The sequence below is a fragment of the Anastrepha obliqua genome, chromosome 1, assembly GCF_027943255.1.
Source record: "Anastrepha obliqua isolate idAnaObli1 chromosome 1, idAnaObli1_1.0, whole genome shotgun sequence".
In the NCBI taxonomy this organism is placed as follows: Eukaryota; Metazoa; Arthropoda; class Insecta; order Diptera; family Tephritidae; genus Anastrepha; species Anastrepha obliqua.
In genome coordinates, this window is record NC_072892.1 from 36,318,464 (window position 1) to 36,338,295 (window position 19,832).

Consider the following 19,832-nt stretch of genomic DNA (forward strand, 5'->3'; position numbering starts at 1 on the left):
CCGTAGAATCATTTGCAAGTATCTTTCCATTATCTACAAAATATAATATAGCAAATTGATAAGGCCAGATAAAGGCTCTAAATATTTGCGGCACGCGTAGTTAATCTTTAAAACGCCGTATAATCGCATGTTCAGTTTTTGCTACCGGTATATTATTCCCATGACCGAATTCCTAACTCGTCGTTTTTGAGGTCAGCTTTCGTGGTGCGGCTGCCGTAGCCGAATGGTTTGGTGCGTGGCTACCATTCGGAAGTGCGTAGGTTCGAATCTCTACATGAAATACCAAAATGATAGAACAAGTTTTTTCTAATAGCGATCGTCCCTCAGCAGGCAATGACAAGCCTCCGAGTGTATTTCTGTCATAAAAAAGCTGCTCATAAAAAACCATTTGCCGTTCAGAGTCGGCTTAAAACTGTAGGTTCATCCGTTTGTGGAATAACATAAAAATGCACACCACAAATAGGAGGAGAAGCACGGCTAAATACCTGACAGAAGTTCCGACGAGATCCAGGACAAAACGAATCGACAACTACTGGACGGGACAGTGTTTAGGCAGACAATAAAGGACATTCATCGGGAGACTCTTACCACTTTCTTAAGCTCCCGACCCTCGAGTGCCGTAATCGGAGTCCAACCACAGCCCACAGAAGATGAAGAGCTCCAGCTACCTCGAGAGACCTGCGTAGCCTCGGCACAATTACGTTCTGGATATTGTAGCAGGTTAACCTCCTACCTATCCAGAATTACCCTCGACATACCAAACATATGTTCAGCATGTGAAAGCAACTTTTCACATGCCTCACCAAACCCACTCATCTAACACTCCTCTCCCTCTGGACCCAACCTATCGAAACAGCAAGTTTCCTGGGCCTACTGTTTCATGAGCTAGACGAATACGACCGGCGATTAACATTGCACTGACAGGGTTTATTATGCTGCTACAACAACAACCTAATAAAAGTGTACGCGCCAATTATTTATTTTTGTTTTTCTTGAACACCAATCACTTTTTTTCGTTTCATCGTGTTCTTCTGTCCTTCTTTCATATTTTACAATCCCAATTTTCGTTGGTATCCGTCGAATACCAATTTAAAGAAACCCAGAACAGAGGTACAAGTTCGGCCATTTGTATGCTACACTCCGCTAGAAACTTCTTGACTGACCGATTCGGTTTTCGGAGTTCAGCAAAAAAGTGAACGTAGTTTTGTTGACTAATAGTTTGACATTCCGATTCAGTAGCGGATATTTCAAGTTTCATACAAAAATTCACAAATGTTTGTTGCTCTACTATTACAGTTAACATTTTGCCGACAATACAAAAGCAACTCAAATGCGAACGAAGGTTGAGGCTTTAAGTATTTGCTTTCAGAAACGCACGCTAAATAGCTGGCGGTCGTTGAAATAAGACGCATACGTAGTTCGTTTATAATACCGTCAGTATATTTGTTTAACAACCTTACCTCGAATATACATATTGAACTATTGTTTAAACTTTAACAGACTCGCCTCTGGTAGAATCCAAAAATTACTATCGTTCAATTTTCATCGGCATCATAACGTTTCTGTCAATTATTTGAGAAAATTTGTGTCGCATTAAATTCATATGAAATATCATACATCTTAATCTACTTTCAGGCCAGCAAAATCGAACCGATCGTAGATATACCAACCGGTTATGTAGTATTAAACAATGTCGACACAACTCCATCACTGGTGCAACAACAGCCAACTACTTCGCAACAGCCGAATTTCCTAAATACGGCTACAGTATTACAACAGCAACAACAGCCCCCACATACCAGCGAACTCCAGAGTACTGAGCAACAGCCAATCTACCGTCTCCATACGGCCGACAACAACAGCAATGTCGTTTCAGCTACGGTGACTGCAGCAACAGTTACACCAACTGTGACGGCATCAAGTTTCCAATTCCAGCCACAACCACAATCACAACCTGCACCACAACAAGCGCAAACGGCTGAGCAACAGCAACAACAAAACAACAATGTGCAAGTTGTAACGGCGAAAGTGCCGCCTGTGGCGCAGGTGAAGCGCAGCAATGCAGTGAAGGCAACACCAGTGGCGGCCGTAACGAAGGTGCAGCCGCAGCAAGTGGTGAATAAGGTGATGCCCACCACAGTTATGCAGCAGACACAGCAGGCGACTAAGTTGGGCAATAGCAAAGTGCAACAACAACAACAGGCGAACGCGCGAAATGTGGTTGCCGGAGCCGGCACGTCAGTATCAGCTCCAGCAGTTACGGTCGCAGAGTCGCAAATAACCTTGACGCCCGTCACAAAGACAGCATCGCCGCAACTTGCCACAAATAATACCTATACAAAAGTGTCGAACAACAATGACACAGCAGCTGTGTCGTTATTTGCAACAACAGTTACTACAACAACAACCACTACACAAGCAACTACAGCGAAAGCGTTGCCAACTGTGACAGCCACAATGGCGACGGCGGCGCGAAAAACAAACCTGATACGACCAATCAATAAAGCTGAAGTAAAGCCGAAAGTGATGAAGACTGCGGCGACAATATCCAAACAACAGCCTGCGCAGCCACAATTGCAGCAGCAGGAGCAACAACAACAGCAGCAGCCGTCGCAAGTGGCACAGCCACAAGCGGCGAAAATGGCAATGTTGAAGCCGCAACCACAGCCGGCGCAGGTGTGCCTGCCGCAGCAGCAGCAGCAACAGCAGGTGCAACCACAACAGTTTGTCAACGAGCAGGTGCTGACTTTAACGTCGACGCAAGCTCCAAACATGCCAGCGCCAATCAACAACAACAACGTCAACTCTAACAAATTGTTGGAATTCCAGCAGTCAGCCGCAGTTATGCAACCCCAACATTTTGTTGAGGCGCCAACTGTGACGCAACAAACGTACAACAATGCGCCCGCGGCTATATACAGTAACGGTGTAGTACAGGATGAGCAACTTCCACAAACATCGCCTCATTTGACCAACGGCAACATGACCCACAGCTATGACTGCAGTCATCAGCAGCAACAGCCGCAACTGCCACACCCACAGCAAATCGAATTTAACAGCCTGAGCTTGGAGCAAGTGGAGAGTTTCGCCCCTCCAACGCCGCAACAGCAGCATGAGCAGGCGAACAATATTTTGGCAGCAGCACACAACTCCAACAGCAATGGCGCTCTTGCCAGTATTGCCAACAACAACAACACTAACAATCGATGTCTGCAGTATTCCAATTCAGCTTTCAATGTCAACGTGCCTACGAATATTGTAAACCCTTTGCAGCAAACGCTACAGTACAATAACAACAATAGCAACAGTAGTGGCAGCAACGGCACCACCTCTACAACCACAATGGGTTCGCGTCCGACGAATCGTGTGCTACCGATGCAGCAACGTCAAGAGCATATAGTCACCACGACGCCATCACTACAGGTAAAGCCACCCACCAGCTCCATGCCCAAGTTGTCAGCCTTAAATACCGTAGGCGCGAAATGTTTTGATACCACCAGCGCTGTAAATGGCGCTAAAATCTACTATGAAGCTGAGGTAAAAAAGGATGAGCAAATGCTACATATGCTTCACTCACCACAGCATCAGCAGCAACAGCAAGTACTACAAATGCAGCTGCACGAGCCTCACCAAGAAACAACAAGCATCGTGAAATCACTTTCTCCCGAGGCGCACTACGTCGAAGATACACTCAAATGTGACCTGGACCTCATGGAGACGGAGACAACGCTGTCGACGACATGCCAACAACTGCAAGAAATGGTGCACAACAACTTACCGCGTTACACTGGCACCTGTCTGGTGGCAAACGAGAAACCCAAGGAGCTCACCCCGACACCGGAGGATGCCTATGGGCTCAACGGTCACGTGGATGCTTTGAGTGGCAGTGATATGTGTGAACACGATGGCGAATGCATGGACGAAATGGATGATGATGAAGATGAGGAGGATGATGAAGATGAAGACGGCTTTAGCTTGAAAATGCCAACAGAAGACGGCGACCACGATATGTCCGACAGTGATGAGCCCGCTGTAAAAGAGAAAATTAGTAAAATTCTCGACAATCTAACAAATGAGGATTGCGCTGACTCGCTTGCCACGGCCACCACTGCTGAAGCAAACAACGTTGAGCTGAATAATGTGGGCTACCTAAGTAGCATAGCTGGCGCCAGCGGTAAAATGGCTGTCGACGCAGTTAAATATCAAAATGGCTTAGCCAATAACTATGCAGTGGTAACGGCGGAGGAGACTGCTGCTGTTGCAGCAGCCGCCTCAGAGTATATCACACAAATGGCTGCCAAGATGAGCGCGCAAATGCCTGGTGGCTCTCTGGAGGTGATTGGCACAAATTTTGAGCTGCAGAAACTTGCGCCAAAACTTACGCCACAAGTAGCTTTAGATGCGGTTGCGCCCAATGGAGCTGCGCATCACTGCGATGAAGCGGTGCGCGCCGGCATACATAGCGCTCGCATACAAGACACTTTATTGGCGACACGCAAACCAACGCCACCACCTCCGCCGCCACCGCAGCGTGACAACAAAAAGATCAGCGGCCCGCATCTGCTGTACGAAATCCAAAGCGAGGATGGTTTCACCTATAAATCGACCTCTATTGCGGATATTTGGGAGAAAGTATTCGAGGCAGTGCAGGTTGCGCGACGCGCACATGGTTTATCACCGTTGCCAGAAGGTCCACTTGCCGATATGGCGGGTGTGCAAATGATGGGTCTAAAGACGAATGCACTAAAGTACTTAATCGAGCAGTTGCCTGGTGTGGAACGTTGCACCAAATACACACCAAAATATCATAAGCGCGCTGCCACAAGCACGCACCAAACGGCAACAAGTGGCCCTTCTGTGGCACCAAGCAACAGCGCGACTATAACAAACGCAGCGCTTGCTGGCAGTAGTATAGATCTGAATGGCATTCTTGATTACGTTTCTGATCAGGATGAGCTGCATGAGAATCTGTACGAATGTGCGCGCTGTGAACCATATGCAACGCGCTCTGAATACGATATGTTTAGCTGGTTAGCATCCAAGCATCGCAAGCAACCAATACAAGTGTTTGTGCAGCCTTCCGATACGGAGTTAATACCGAGGTGAGTTCCAAAAAAAATTAAAAAAAAATTAAATTAAATTGGTTTATGTTACAGACGCGGCACTGGCAGTAATCTACCGATGGCCATGAAATATCGTACACTGAAGGAAACTTACAAAGATTATGTCGGCGTTTTTCGCTCTCACATACACGGACGCGGGCTCTACTGCACCAAGGACATTGAAGCGGGTTAGTTGTACTGGCATTTTATGCAGTTCTATTTGGCTTTACAAATAATGTTGTTTTTTTTTTTTAATTTCTTTGTTCCCTACAAAACAGGCGAAATGGTTATTGAATATGCAGGCGAACTGATACGTTCCACTTTGACCGATAAACGTGAACGCAACTACAATAGTCGCGGTATTGGCTGTTATATGTTTAAGATTGACGATAATTTGGTGGTGGATGCAACAATGCGTGGCAATGCAGCGCGTTTTATAAACCACTCGTGTGAGGTGAGTAGAATACGGGTCTTAAATAAACTCCAAATCGTCGAGTGTAGGGAAAATGCTTCACGGCTTCTGCTAGGTTGCAGACAAATCACAGGCAATGTCAAGACGAAGCCTCGATTAGATTTGCACTTGAAAAAATTAATTCAACGTTTATTAAAAACATAGAAAGTTATGCAAGATTGGAAGGCTAGATGGCATATACAGTATTAGGTCCTAAATTCCTAGTGAACAGATATTTATTGGATTGTCACACAGTCAGTCGTAAGTGTACGTCCTAGAATTAAATTAAGTTAAATACTTAATTAGTTCAATAAACTTTAATGCAGCGAAGTGGAATTGACTCATATATTTCTATCCGTAGCAATAAGAGTATGTTTCAAATTTGAGAGTAATAAAGAGGCAATCTGAGTAAATATTACGAGTAACCTATTACGGAAAGTCTGTGGGCGATTTACGATGTATGATGACTATATAGTCAGCTATCAGATATGGTCGATAAATCTGTTTGTAGTGTCGAATGCTTAACATCGAATAAGTGTTAAAATGGAGTGATATTCTTATTTTAGGAAAATGGGGGAAAAGCTAGGCCCGTCGTAAAGTGCATTTTCCGACAGGCTCAATGTACTCGTATGTGGTTGACACCACTGCTTGGCAGCTCTTGTGACGAAGTACGCAAACGAACAGAATGAGGGAATGGCGTCACTTTGATTCGACGCAACTTACTTGACTTACTTAACAATTGGACAGGCGAACGTGTCATAAAAATTTGTACATTACATTGTACACTTTTATAGTTAATATTGAAAAGATTCGATTCGATCGTACCGGGAATTAAAAAAATTCTACACAAAAAGGGGAGTGTATCATGGGGCGATTCATATGGAATGAAAGTGCAGAAAAAGTGAGTTAATCTGTGTTACTTCTCAATGCGCGGTTACTATACCGAAAGCTAATGTTCTGATGGCTTTAAAAAAATCTTTTGAATTTTTGTCATTAAAATGTTTGACTGAGCTCCTCCTCCTATTTGTGGCGTGCGTCTTGAAGTTGTTGCACAAATGGAGGGCCTACAGTTTCAAGCCGACTCCGAACGGCAGATATTTTTATGAGGAGCTTTTTCATGGCAGAAATACACTCGGAGGTTTGCCATTGCCTGCCGAGGGACGACCGCTATTAGAAAAATGTTTTTCTTAATTTTTGTATTTCACCGAGATTCGACCAACGACCTCTCTATGAATTCCGAATAGTAGTCACGCACCAACTCATTCGGCTAAGGCCGCCGTATGCCATATAGCCAATATTTATAAAATGTGGTTTGTAAGTCGAGCCGACAAATTGTTCCCGAGGCAGTCGGTTATACACTACACGGATTATATCCGGCCAGAAATTTATGGGTCCTGTTTTATGATGCTACAAAAATGTATGATTATACCTAACTTTAGAGTGCTCTTTAACTATTCTCGTTTTCTCGACTGACTGAAAATTTATAATTTGCATTGCAAGACTGAAGAAAAATGCTTTATTTTGCACAATTATTTTCAAAGCTGGCTGGCAAATTTCATACCATCAGGTGTTTTTTAGCTGCTTAGAACTATCGATACTATGGTTTGACAGCTGAGAATGGCTAACTATGTTCACATTTCTGCTCAGTAAGCTTTGGAATCGTTGAATCGTTTAGCACCAGAACAACGCTTACAATTCTCGAACTTACTTTGAAAAAAAAAATTGTTCGCGAAGTTCATAGAACACTGACGGCAGCATCGGTCCTTCGGCTATGACGGCCAACAATATTTCCGTATTGTGTATGTAAACTCTTAAAAAACCCCCAATACAGATGAGGGAGATTCTGTACAAAATTTAAAAAAAATCGGCAAATTTTCATTAAAAATTCACACTTTATTTTGAAATTTTAGAAAGATTCTTACTGATATACATAGATCTATAGGCCATTTAATTTTATTGTAAGAAAGTGGAAGATTTAGGGGACTGAAAATTTGCGCTGATTTCTTAACAATTTTTTCTCCACACAAGAAATACCTCAAATTCGTTTTAGACATTAGAGTAAATAAGTTTGTACTAAAATCTAAAGTTATCTGCTACTGACTTTGATATTAAATCTTGCTTTCGCTTTCTTTGACAGCCCAATTGCTACTCCAAAGTGGTGGACATACTCGGGCATAAGCACATCATCATATTCGCTTTGCGTCGCATCGTGCAAGGCGAGGAGCTAACCTACGATTACAAATTTCCATTCGAGGAAGAAAAAATACCCTGTTCGTGTGGTTCCAAGCGTTGCCGAAAGTACTTAAATTAAAGCAACAAAAATTAACTAAACAAAAAAGGAAAAAACAAAGAAGAATTGCCAAGAAGACTGGTGCAGAGAAGAACCCTATCGAGCTTAGCGGTACTTTCCTGCTGCTAAGTGTAACAAAAATCTTCTTTAGGCTAATCCTACTGAGAATTAAGAACTTTTCAACTACACACACTTCAAAGCGACGTTGCAATAATACATAATTATACAAAATTGTACTACACTAGTGATAAGCGCATGGACATTGGCATTTGGGATTCGCAGCTATGAGTTTTGCGGGCAGTTTAATCGAATATGTTGATATTATTGATAAATTGAAGACATGTCAGTATTCACCAATAATGATTTTTGTTAAATTATAACTTTAAACTTACACACACACAGCAGCACACACATAAAAACATACACCTACACGCATACACAATAAACGAAAAGTGATTATAATGGAAACTTAACTTACTTAGTTTTACTGACTAACTTGGACTAAGCTACACACACATACATACATATATACGTATATAAGAAAAGCGTAAGGAATTTAAGTATAAAGTAAAACAAAAGTGATCGGATTATAGTGTTGAGTGAGGAAGGAAATGAACCAGAATTTTATTATGTCTACAAAACGTATTTATTACTAAAAACAAAAAATTTTACATAATAAGCATGCATACATCCATGCATACACATGCAATATGTATTTGAATAATATTAATAAATTTATTATTTAAACTATAAACAAATGTATGGCTTAATGTTATGATTGATTCATTAAACGATAATACGCCTAAAGCTGTTTAACAAAAATGGAAATAAAAAATTAAATCAATAATGAAAACCCACAAAAATTTAAACACTCAATTTATATGTAACTGTAACAATAAATTACCATTATTAAATACATATTCTAATTATGATTTCAAATTATGCTTTCACATTGGCGATTGTCCAACATATTGTATTGATAATGATCTTTGAAAATATAAAAGAAAAATTTAAAAAATAGTTAAAAAATCAACGTATAGACGAATAGCGTAGTATAGAATAAAGAATGTGTGTGTGTGAGGGAGAGCAGAGAGAAATTAAAAACCTTAAAATTAAAAATTTAAAAATCTATCGTTAAATGAATTTTTTTGAAAACAAAAACAAACGTAATTATGGTAAAATAACTCTTTACAGGGGACCTTTTTTTAACGAGATGTGAATTGTAAATATTTGAAAAATTTAATATATTATAAATATATGTATTTTATTGTAATTTTAATGATTTTCTGTAATGCGAAGATATCGAACGAGATTTTTATGTTGTAGTGGAAGTTGGTGAAATGTTTTATAAATATAAATAAAGAAAAGTGAAAAAGTTAATGCAAAACAAAAGAAGAACAAAAATGTATGTTATCACACACAGATAGAAAAAATAAATAGACAACGGTTGAAACGTGCGTAAATTGTAAACGGTACACATTTTTGCTGTTAAAGAATACAATATTATAAATAAAAATTAAAAAAAAAGTGCATAATCATCACAATCACAATCGAAATGGTAATCTATATTTACATTTGAACATTTACAAGTATTTAACTGCTTGTCATATGCGAGCATACTAAGTTTTAATATTTAATAGTATATAATTTTTATAAATTAGTTAACATGAAGGGCAAACACATAATGCATACACACATATATTTTAAAACACACTGTAAGTACCGTTAATTAACCAGTTGAACGCTGTCAGATTGTGGCTAATTGTCTAATTTGTTACATTTTTTTTTATTTGTCAAAAAACTAAAAATTACTTAGCGCGTAACATTCGGTGAGTCTGTAGAGAAAAGCTGTCTGGCAATATTCGAATCTAATTTTTCCTATAACTCCAAAACATTAAATGACTTTCAAAGCAAACTAAATTTTCAACACAAAATCCACACAGTAGACAGTTGTTGGCATCACTTGCACTTTTGTGCAATCATTTTTTACAACAAAAAATTTTTTCTTTGGTTTTGCATTTTGATCTGTCTGTCCCACGCCTACCCCAGCCATCTATATACATACATATATGCCCGCATTTAAATTTTACTTCATCTATTTCCCGCATTTCATTGTAATTTGTATGTAAGTTCTGTACCTCCTACACCTATACCATACCTCCTCCCCACCACCCCTTAGTTATTTAAGCCACAATTGTAAGCAAAAGTAAAAATTCAATTTTGACGGGCAATGCACAGTAACTACACACCACATTCAATACGTATGTATGTAAATTTGTATTTTGTATTGTATTATTTAATTTTTTAGCTTTGCATTGTTTAAATTTTAGTAATTTGAAAACAAATATATATAGTATATTGCGAAAAGCATGTAAAAGCCTCAAAAACGCTAAATTATTATTGTATTGTATTGTACTATGTAGTAAGTACACACTTTGGCAGCCATTCATACAAAAAGCAAAATTATGCAAAGGAATTTTAAATTTTTATTCCCTAAAGAAAAAAATTTTACACAACAAAACGTAAACGAAAAAAGTACTACTACTACAAAGAAACATAAAAATTAACAAATGAAAAACGATTAAAACATGGATTTATTAAGTTATAAGTTCTAAGTTATAGTATATACATATATATCATTTGTACGAAACAAAAAAACAACAACAACAATTAAATATCATATTAAAGCAAAAAAGCAAAACGATTGTGAATAAAGAAAATAACTTTTTTCTTTGCAAACAATATAAATTGGACTTTTCTTTAGCAGGATATTGGCAGGCAATTATTTTTGGTATGAAAACTCTCCTCATAAAAAGCATCCGCAGTTCGGAGGCTACGTAAAACTGTCGGTCCCTCCTCTCGCCGAGCAACATCACGGCGCTCTCCACAAGTGGGATAAGGAGCTTGGGCAAACACCCAACAGAGGGTGAGGTTTCACTGGCATGAAAAGAAATGCATTAAAGCGCAACAACGTTTACGAATCGTACAATTGTATTACGAAAATCGACGCTCTGTGAAAAGTGATCATCGCGCGCTCAAGCCAAGGCTGTGTTCGTAAATGCGACATGATTTGCAGCATAAGCATCAGTGGCAACACTGCAAGTTTGACATTTGATACTTCTTATACAATTTTTGACAATTTGCAAATACGTTTGTTTCCATTTTTGAACGCGTATAATACTAAAATGGAAATTTTGCTGAATCTAAAACTAGACGAAATTTATGAGCAAAGAAAAGATAGATTTTCTTTAAATTTAAGAAAAAGAAGGCTATTGAAGTCAAAGAGAAAAATGTTTAGGTACAAATGTTTGTCTTTAAAAAGAAAAATACCTAAAAACAAATCGTTTATTAAAACAATAAAGTCGTTTCCCGAGGACATTTTCTATTCTCATTTCCGAATGAATTCTCTGCGCTGGGGTGCTGTTCAGTCTTATATTGGGATTTACATTTTTAACTTCGGTCACAACTTTCTTCCACAATACATTTTTTTCCCTTGTAGCCGATTTAAACTCGTCCTCCATATTCAACCGTACTCTCAGCAATAACTGTGTCTCCGCATTACTGAGATTTTCACTAAAAATTTAAAAATAATAATTTATACAATTATTATTAACATAATATAATTTAACTAAATTTTAATACAAAAATTAAAATAAAACAGTTTTGCACTTACTTTTCATCAGACATCGTAGTTAAATGCAGTAAACAATTTTTTGATAGAAATTATGAGTGACAACTAACTGATAGAATTGTTGTCTTTTTTAACGCTTGATTATTGCAGTGCTGCCATATTGGCATTTCTGAACGTTCTGTTTGTTATGCAATTGTAGTTTGCGCGTCATGTTGCATTTACGAACACAGCCCAACTTATGGTGTTTAGCGATGAAATAGCCATTAATAGCCACTTACATAAGCAAAATTGCCTTATTTGGGCAGAAGAGCAACCCGAAGCCATTCAAAATAACCGTTTGGTGCGGCCTATAGGCTGGAGGAATCATCGGCAAACATTCCTTCAAAGACGAGGCTGGCGCCAAAGTAACAGTGAATGACGAACGTTATCGTGCTATGATAAACGACTTTTTGATGGCGAAAATTGAAGCCCTTGATCTCCACAACATTTGGTTCCAACAAAACGGCGCTACTTGCCATATAGCCCGGGAAACAATGGATTTACTGCGTCGTCGTTTCGGTGAGTATTTTATATCTCGTCTCGGACCAGTGGATTGGCCATCAAGATCGTGTAGTATCATACCTTTGGATTTTTATTTGTGGGGGTATGTAAAGTCTAATACTTTGTGGCTAAACCAGTTTCGACTGGGGCATTGGAGGCCAACATTTCTAAAGTTATTCACCGAAGTCCGAAGTCCTGCAGTGAGACATTCAAAATTGCTGTCTACCGATGGCCGAATTACTGCACAGTTGCGGCCAACATTTGAAAGGAATTATCTTTAAACAAATAAATGCCATGAATAGTTCTACGTAAAAATAATAAAGATTGCCCAATCAATTTGAATTTTTGTTGTTTAATTTAAAATCTGATAACTCCAAATTGGTCACCCTTTATTTAACACTTGTGAACTATTCAGCTGCAGTATATAGACAGACAAGCAAGGGAGCACATAAAAGCACAGTGTACTCTCTCTCAAGCGGACACCTAAGTGACTGAAAATTTTGTCCGCTCATGAGAAAAGTGTAAAAAAAGTTAATAATAATTCATGACAGATCTTTAATTTTCAATCAGTTCAACTTCCAAAACCAGAACATACAGGGTTTGATTGAAAAGTAATGAGCCTTATTTTTTTTAAGCAGTTTTATTAAACCTTTTGGCTTATACAACTAATATTCTTCAAAATAGGACCCTTGAGCGTCAATACACCGCTGGTAGCGGTCCTTCCACTGCAGGAAACATTTTTTAAACTCATCCGCCGGAATCGCGTTCAATTCAGCTGTCACAGTTTTTTGGATCGCCTCGATGGAGTCGAAACGCCTCCCCTTCAGCTTTATTTTCAGGCGCGGGAAAAAGAAGAAGTCCGGAGGGGACAGGTCTGGGCACTGGAAACCCATCTTGGCCAATGCAGAGGTGCAGAGGAAGGCGGTGTGGGCCGGCGCATTGTCGTGATGAAGGGTCCAATTGTTGACGAGGTCTGGCCGAACCCGGGCGACGCGGTTTTTCAGCCGAAGGAGCACTTCTTTGTAAAAAGCCGCGTTTACAGTGCTTCCTGGAGGTACAAACTGTTTAGCTTTACGCAAAATTTGATCAAGTAACGTTGCTCCAACGATTGCTGCATTTTCGCCACTGCAAAGTCCTAACACACTTTTAAAACAGCTTTCACGCGCGGGGCGATGTTGACTGCACCGCTGTTGCCAGCGAACTGGGACCGGTTTCTAGTGGAAGGAGAAGGTCCAACGATAATTTTCCCCCACCAGCCGATTCGGTTGATCGCTTGGCAGACGCTCCGCGCGGGAAGGCTCATTACTTTTCAATCAAACCCTGTATGCAAGGCGCATTCATTAAGGGTGGAGACACTAAGCCGACAACAACCTTTTGTATAATAGAATGTCACGTTAAAGTAGAAAGCAAAAAAGTGATTTATTTATTTAAAACAAATTGCGCATTTTTCATTATTTTTATTAGTTATTCATAAAAAGCCATTTGCATTTAAACTCACTACAAATTTTCAATTTTCAAATTACAAATTTAAATGTAAATAGATAATATGTTTCGTAATTTAATTTTGATTTAGATTTAATAGGCTTTTAATAGATTAGCCTTGAAAATGTGTACAGTCTGGTACACTTGATTAGAGGCAATAATTTTTATGATTTTTGATCTAGTAACACACGGGATTCTGATAATTCAAGTGAAGACTGTACTTTGCTCGAAAATAAACATGCATCAAAATATTATTCCATCTTACGGTATTTCGTTCCAGTAAAACCTCAGCAGTTGTAATATTGCGCTTGATTTATTGGTTTACTTGAATAGAGGCACTCAGTTTGCCTACATTATTTGCGCATTAAAGCCGTGATAATGAGTCGTTTTTTTGAAAACTTCTTAATTCTAATAAACCATCAAACCATCAAATTGCCAAAAAGCTTGGTCGAAGTCCAAATGTTCTGGACCCTTGAACCTGGACCGTGAAACAAGGTGCCTCGCAAAAATTAACGAAGTGGCAAATGTTGCAGCCAGCAAATCCACAGTTCGAAGGGCTATTCCAAAAGCGCCACAAGCAAAAAAATTACAAAAAAAAAAACACCTTTGAATAAGTTTCGCAAAGAACATCGCTTCGATTTTGCAAGGGGCCACATGGCTTTGAGTTCTGTTACAAATAACGGCAGGGAGCAAACTGGGGAATCCTCTGAAGTTAACTCTATCAGCATTTCGAGTTCTGCTTCCTGGACCTTCCAAATGTAACCAATAATAAGTTCTCTTGAGGTGCGACTTCATCTTGGAGAGTGAGATAAACATGCATGGGGTGGTATTAGTGCTCTTATTTAGCTAAAAACTCACGATCAATGGAACAATTTTTTTTATTGAAGAGTTCTTTAATTTTAGAAATAAATATTTTCGGCGGAGGGCGACATAAGTGGGCATAGCGAATTGAAAGTATTGGAGATTTGTGTCCAATGAGCTGCTATCGATCGGCAGTTGATGAAAATATGCTTTATACTCAGTTGTTGGTTTAGATAAAAAAAGACACCTAGGCTTTGATATTCGTGTATAATTTTAGAATGATCGATTTGAAGTCTCAAGGAGTTACTCGAGCTGGAATAGTTTACTATTTCTCCTTTTGGATTAATTTCCGTATAAAGAGTGTATATATTTTTCTAACTTTCGTGCCAATTGTTCTTTAGAAGAGTTTTGATGTTGGCTAATATCTCGTTTTTACTGGCATACGGGTCATAAATAAAGCTGAATTTATAGCTAATTTTGCCGTTTTATATAAGAATCCATTACCTACTATCCCCGCATGTCCGGGAATCCACATTATTGTTATATTATTATTGCTATTGCAGATGGTTTGCGGTATATGGATATATGGATAGACTGCCTGACTTTCCTTTGGTTTTAGTGGCGTTGTGGGCCGTTGTGCCACTAGTAACTCATGGGATCAACATGTTCCTTTTTGGGTCATGCCGCAATTGAGTTTGTGTGGCAGTCAGATCTATTACATAGGCGCGGCTTGTTCTTCAAATAGGTGGTAAGACCTGTACGGTAAGGAGGTAAAATGTACAATTGGCTAAGATAGATCGGGCGGAGGGAGTGAACCCTGTTAAAAAATCACCCCTAACCCAAGGTGTTATAACCATAACCTTGCCACCGCGGGGTATAACCATAACCTTGCCGTGCTATGGGGTGCTGCCTTTGTCGGTCATTATGTTTCCCCTTCCTTTTTATGAGATCACAATGTCTGCCACGGTGGACAGATGGAGTCTTTTAAAAAACAAATAACCTCTATGGACAAGCAGTCTTTAAATGCAAAATAAGCTATAGCTTCTCCCCCAAATCTGGATCAAGCCTGATTTCTATCAGTACGACGGAAGCTGGGATAACCAAGCCTAGTGGAAGTGTCAGTACATCCAAGCCCTTTACGGCTAACCTATTTTGGTTGAGGTAATTTCAAAGAATGACATTCCGAGTTTACCAAGAGCTAGGGCCTGGTTACCAGCGGAGCCATCAGACCCTCAAATATTCCTTGAAAGGCTTTGGGTATGTATACGGGAGTTTCCTACATCGTCTTGGAAGGTCACAAAGCTGTACGATCCCAAGGGTGAGTACCGAAGCGCTAGTTTCGTAGTCTGCAGCGCTACGAAAGGCATCTGCTAATGGCCGTATCTCTTCCTTGTTAGATATAGTACTTGATACTACTTTCACTAATGAGAAAGAGTTACTGACATCAGACTCGGATGATGCTAATAAAACGGTGGTGGAGATGAAGTCCAGTAACCATGATGCTACGGGTTTTTCAAATTAATCTTCACGACTCAAAGGTTGCGTCCGCCAACCTCATAATTCACATATCAAAAGGTGAACATCATATTGTCCTGATTCAAGAACTATGGGTATCACATGGACTTGTGTGCGAAGTAAGGACTCAAAAATATTAACTGAATTATGCTCACAACAAAGGTAGTCCTAGAGCGTGCGTGCTAATAAGAAAAGGAGTGAATGCTTTCATGCTCTCTCATTACAGCCTTTAACAATGTTGAAGGGGAGGCAATCACTGCAGCACTCACTGATCTTGGGGTAGAACCGGGCTTGCTAGGCTTCAACGACTCAATGATAAATAGCAGAATCATTGAAGCGAATCTAGGAGAGTCGGTACTCAGGAGATTGGTGAGTAGAGGTACACCGCAAGGTGGAGTCCTCTCACCGTTTTTATGGAACGCAGTTGTAAATAAACTTCTGTTAACATTGAAATCGGGGGGTTGTAAGGTGATAGCTTACGCCGATGATATTGTTATTGCTGTCTCTGGTAAATTTGTATCTACATTAAGAGCATCATAGCAAAGACTTTTGCCGGCCAACAATTTAAAGGAAACAGATAAATTGGCTGATTTAAAGAAAACTCCTGATCTAGGGAGTCGGTAGTGAAGACAGAGGTACCAGCCTCGGTACAGATTCCCTCGTTCGGTGAGTCTAAGTCTTGGCTAACCGAGCTCGTAATAGTTTCTGTGAAAATTTTAAAGCTCTTTGATTTTTCCCCCTTTCTTACATTCCATGGGATTCATTACACGAGAGGGATCGTGATTGCTTATAATTTTTCCACAAATCTGTTGTGTTTTTCCTAGTGACGCAAGGTTAAAGTTCCACAAACTCAAATATACGGGATGACTATCTGTTCATCTGATCTCTAAAGTTGCTCTGAATGCCAGGCAGCAAATTCTCGTATATCGATTTGTATCTGGTGCTTTATTAGCTGTATGAGAACTATAGATATCGATAATTATAGTTTGTCAGCAGAGAATGGAAAACTGTGTTGACATTTCTGTTCAGTAAGGTTTGGCAAGTGGTCATGAATCGTTAACACTTTCAAAGTGTGGAAATTTAGTTGGGAAAAAATAAATCTGCTCGCTTCATAAAGCACTGACGGCATCATTGGCCCTTATTTCTTTCGAAATGGTGAGTGAGCTGCTTTTATTTTGAATGGCGAGCGTTATCGAGCTATGCTGACTAAACTTTTATTTTCAAAAAATAATCCCTTACACATCGACAAAATTTGATTCCAACAGACGGCTCAACTTGCCATAAAGCGCGCCTAACAATCCATTTATTACAATATTCAAGCCATCTCTGACAAAATACGACCAGATTTATTGGGAAAGGTAATCAAAAATTGGATTGATCGAATAGGCCATGAATAGTTTTTAGTGAATATATTGCGTGTCATAAATATTATAACCCCATACAATGCAATTTGTCAGAAGATCATGTTATGGCGATCACCCTTCGGTTAGATAGACTGTATAGTAACTCGTAGCCGCGGTGACCATATACCATATTCAAAAAAATAAATACAAATAAATCGAGGCCTTAAAAAACACCCTATATGATATTGTGAGTTACTAACTTTCACGACGCTACTAAAAACTTACTTTCGAAAAACAAGCCAAACATGCATTCAACTCTTGACTGAAACTAAAGGAAGACCCACCTTTTTCTCTGACATATGACGAACGAGGCAGTGTTGCTGTTCTTCTGGAACTTAGTATTAGCCCGCAAATGAAGTGGTAATTTCATGCACCCAAATAGACAAGACCTATTTTTTCATTGACCAATAAGTTCGCCTTTAGCAGCAATTACGTACTGTGCCTCTATTGAAAATATTTCAATTACATATGTATGTGTATGTGCGGGTACTTACAGAAATGAAAGTTTCTGACATCAGTCAATTTTCACAAGACTGCAAAACAATTTAGAATTGTTTACACATACATACAAACTATACATATTTTGTTATCTTTTTACGAGGACTATATGCAACAGCATAGTAAATGCAAATGAAAATATATTTCTTCCTCTTGGTATTTGTGTCGCTGGGCTTATCGTCGACGCACGCCTACAATCGCCAGGTGGGTTCCTTGTGAAAATATTTTTCTTTCATACCTACAATAGACGTTTCAAATTTACATTTTTCCAATATAGCCCAACCGAAAAAATACCAAGCGAATGATTCAAAGCCTTTATTCGGACTTTTCGATGGCTAACGAGGCGGGCGATGGGGCTGGAGGCGGTGGTAGTGGTAGTAGTAGCAGTGGGAGCTGCGGCGTCAATATGAGCGCAGGTAACGCTAAGCAGAAGGCTACCAACATTGCGCAGAAAGCAGCCAAGGAAGCTAAAGCCGCCTCGGACGCCCAACAGGCGGCTGGTGAAGCAGCCTCTCAACAAGTGAAGGCACAGCTGGCCGAAAAGGCGGTTGCCGCCGCAAAGGCCGCTGAGGCAGCGCTTGCTGGCAAGCAACAAATCGTACAACAATTGCAGCAGGAGGTGCGCGAAGCTGAGGCTGTGGTGCAGGAGCAAAGCAGCTCATTGCAGAATGCCCAACAGAATGTGAATGCCGCTATGCAAGCCGCACAAAATGCTGCTCAACAATTGAAGACCCTAACAAAGGCGGTAAATATGGCTCAAATTAATGTGGGCAATGCAGAGCAGGCAGCAGTAGGAGCGCAACAGGAACAGGCCGAAAAGACACAATTGTTTGAGGCTGCGAAGAGTCGTGTGGAACAATTGTTGGGTCAATTGAGTGCGGCACGCGGTGATTACGCAAAGACGAAAGATGCCGCCATGAAAGCAGCAGCCGCAGCACACGAAGCCAAACAAAATGCAAATCCTTCGAGTCGTTGCTATCGCTCTTTAGCTGCGGCCCGTTTAATGGCCAAGCGTCATCGGCTAATGGGGCATAGGCCAAGGCACTAAATAAATGTTGGTGGCGCAACGCGTGATATTGTCCACGATGGAGGATGCATGTTGGACAACGAACTTGTTTGAAATAATTTTGAATATTCGTTACTTCTTTTATACATTTTTAGCCAAATAATTTACCAAAGAAAACGAAAAATACGGTATATTATTGAAGGAAGTCTTAGACATTAAGAGGGAGGGTTAAGGTTAAATCGATTTTTATTCATATTTTTACGACTTTGTTGGGGCAATACAGTCAACTTCTATAAAATAACTCAAAATTTGAACAATAATTTCCTAAATTTTCATTGGTATTTTCAAGGTATTGAAAATTGAGTAAGTGACAGTAGATCTCCAGAGGCGCTTAAAAAATGTTTTGCGGTATCTATCATAGCATGCAACAAAATCATGTGAAAGAAAAAATTCAAAAAATTTATGTAATCCAAAAATCTCAACTTATTCATAAAAAACCAATTGGCACGACTTCACTTACAAAACAAGCTTTAGCTCCTTTAATTTTTTAGCAATTTTAAATATTAATGCGTATATCTATGGAAAGAAGAATGCTGACATTCGGAATCTGGAGTACGTTGGTTCGAATATCCGTGAAACACCAAAATGAAGGAAAACATTTTTCTAATAGCGGTCGCCCCTCGGCAGGCAATGGCAAAAAGCTCCTCATAAAAACCATTTGCCGTTCAGAGCCGTTAAGACTGTAGGCCCCTCCGCTTGTGGAACAAATAAAACCACAAATAAGAAAAGGAGCTCGGCCAAATACCCAAAAAAGGTGTAAGCGCCAATACATTATTGCAAATAACAGTTACATTTAAGTCATTTTTTGTAAATAACGTTGCATATTGCATAAAGTGACCCATACACGATATCAGCATGTTGGCGCCATTACGTCATTCGGCCATCAAGCTCAATCCATATATTGCAAATCCATATCAAATCCAGCATGCTAGACATTACTCATTTTTTACACAAAGTGCGCTGAGAAGTGAGTAAAAACAGAATTTGCGACGGATGTAGCGCGATGTTTACCACTTGAAACCTCTTCTTCAAAATGCTGAACTCGAAATACAC

The 19,832-nt window shown here is 39.6% G+C and overlaps 2 protein-coding genes across 2 annotated transcripts in view; both read left to right on the plus strand.

The window, feature by feature from the left end:
* LOC129253119 (histone-lysine N-methyltransferase trithorax) overlaps positions 1–10,542 on the plus strand; it is a 64,410-nt gene extending 53,868 nt beyond the window's left edge. The window contains exons 7-10 of the mRNA XM_054891373.1: positions 1,636–5,102; positions 5,157–5,290; positions 5,381–5,556; positions 7,691–10,542. Coding sequence (XP_054747348.1) covers positions 1,636–5,102; positions 5,157–5,290; positions 5,381–5,556; positions 7,691–7,864 — 3,951 coding nt within the window. The 3' untranslated portion in view covers positions 7,865–10,542. The remainder of the gene's footprint in view (positions 1–1,635; positions 5,103–5,156; positions 5,291–5,380; positions 5,557–7,690) is intronic.
* Positions 10,543–17,725: 7,183 nt separating this feature from the next.
* Positions 17,726–18,907, plus strand: LOC129251719 (mediator of RNA polymerase II transcription subunit 15-like). The gene is made up of 2 exons (XM_054890854.1): positions 17,726–17,917; positions 17,991–18,907. Exons 1-2 carry the CDS (start codon positions 17,840–17,842, stop codon positions 18,759–18,761), a joined length of 849 nt encoding a protein of 282 aa, XP_054746829.1. The 5' UTR covers positions 17,726–17,839; the 3' UTR covers positions 18,762–18,907.
* The last annotated feature ends 925 nt before the right edge of the window (positions 18,908–19,832 follow it).

What these genes read in the sequence shown, in the direction of transcription:
- LOC129251719 (XM_054890854.1), top strand. Translation starts at nt 17,840, where the DNA reads ATGCAAATGAAAATATATTTCTTCCTCTTGGTATTTGTGTCGCTGGGC. An exon ending in CGCACGCCTACAATCGCCAG is followed by an intron (nt 17,918 to 17,990) that starts GTGGGTTCCTTG and finishes TTTCCAATATAG; the next exon opens with CCCAACCGAAAAAATACCAA.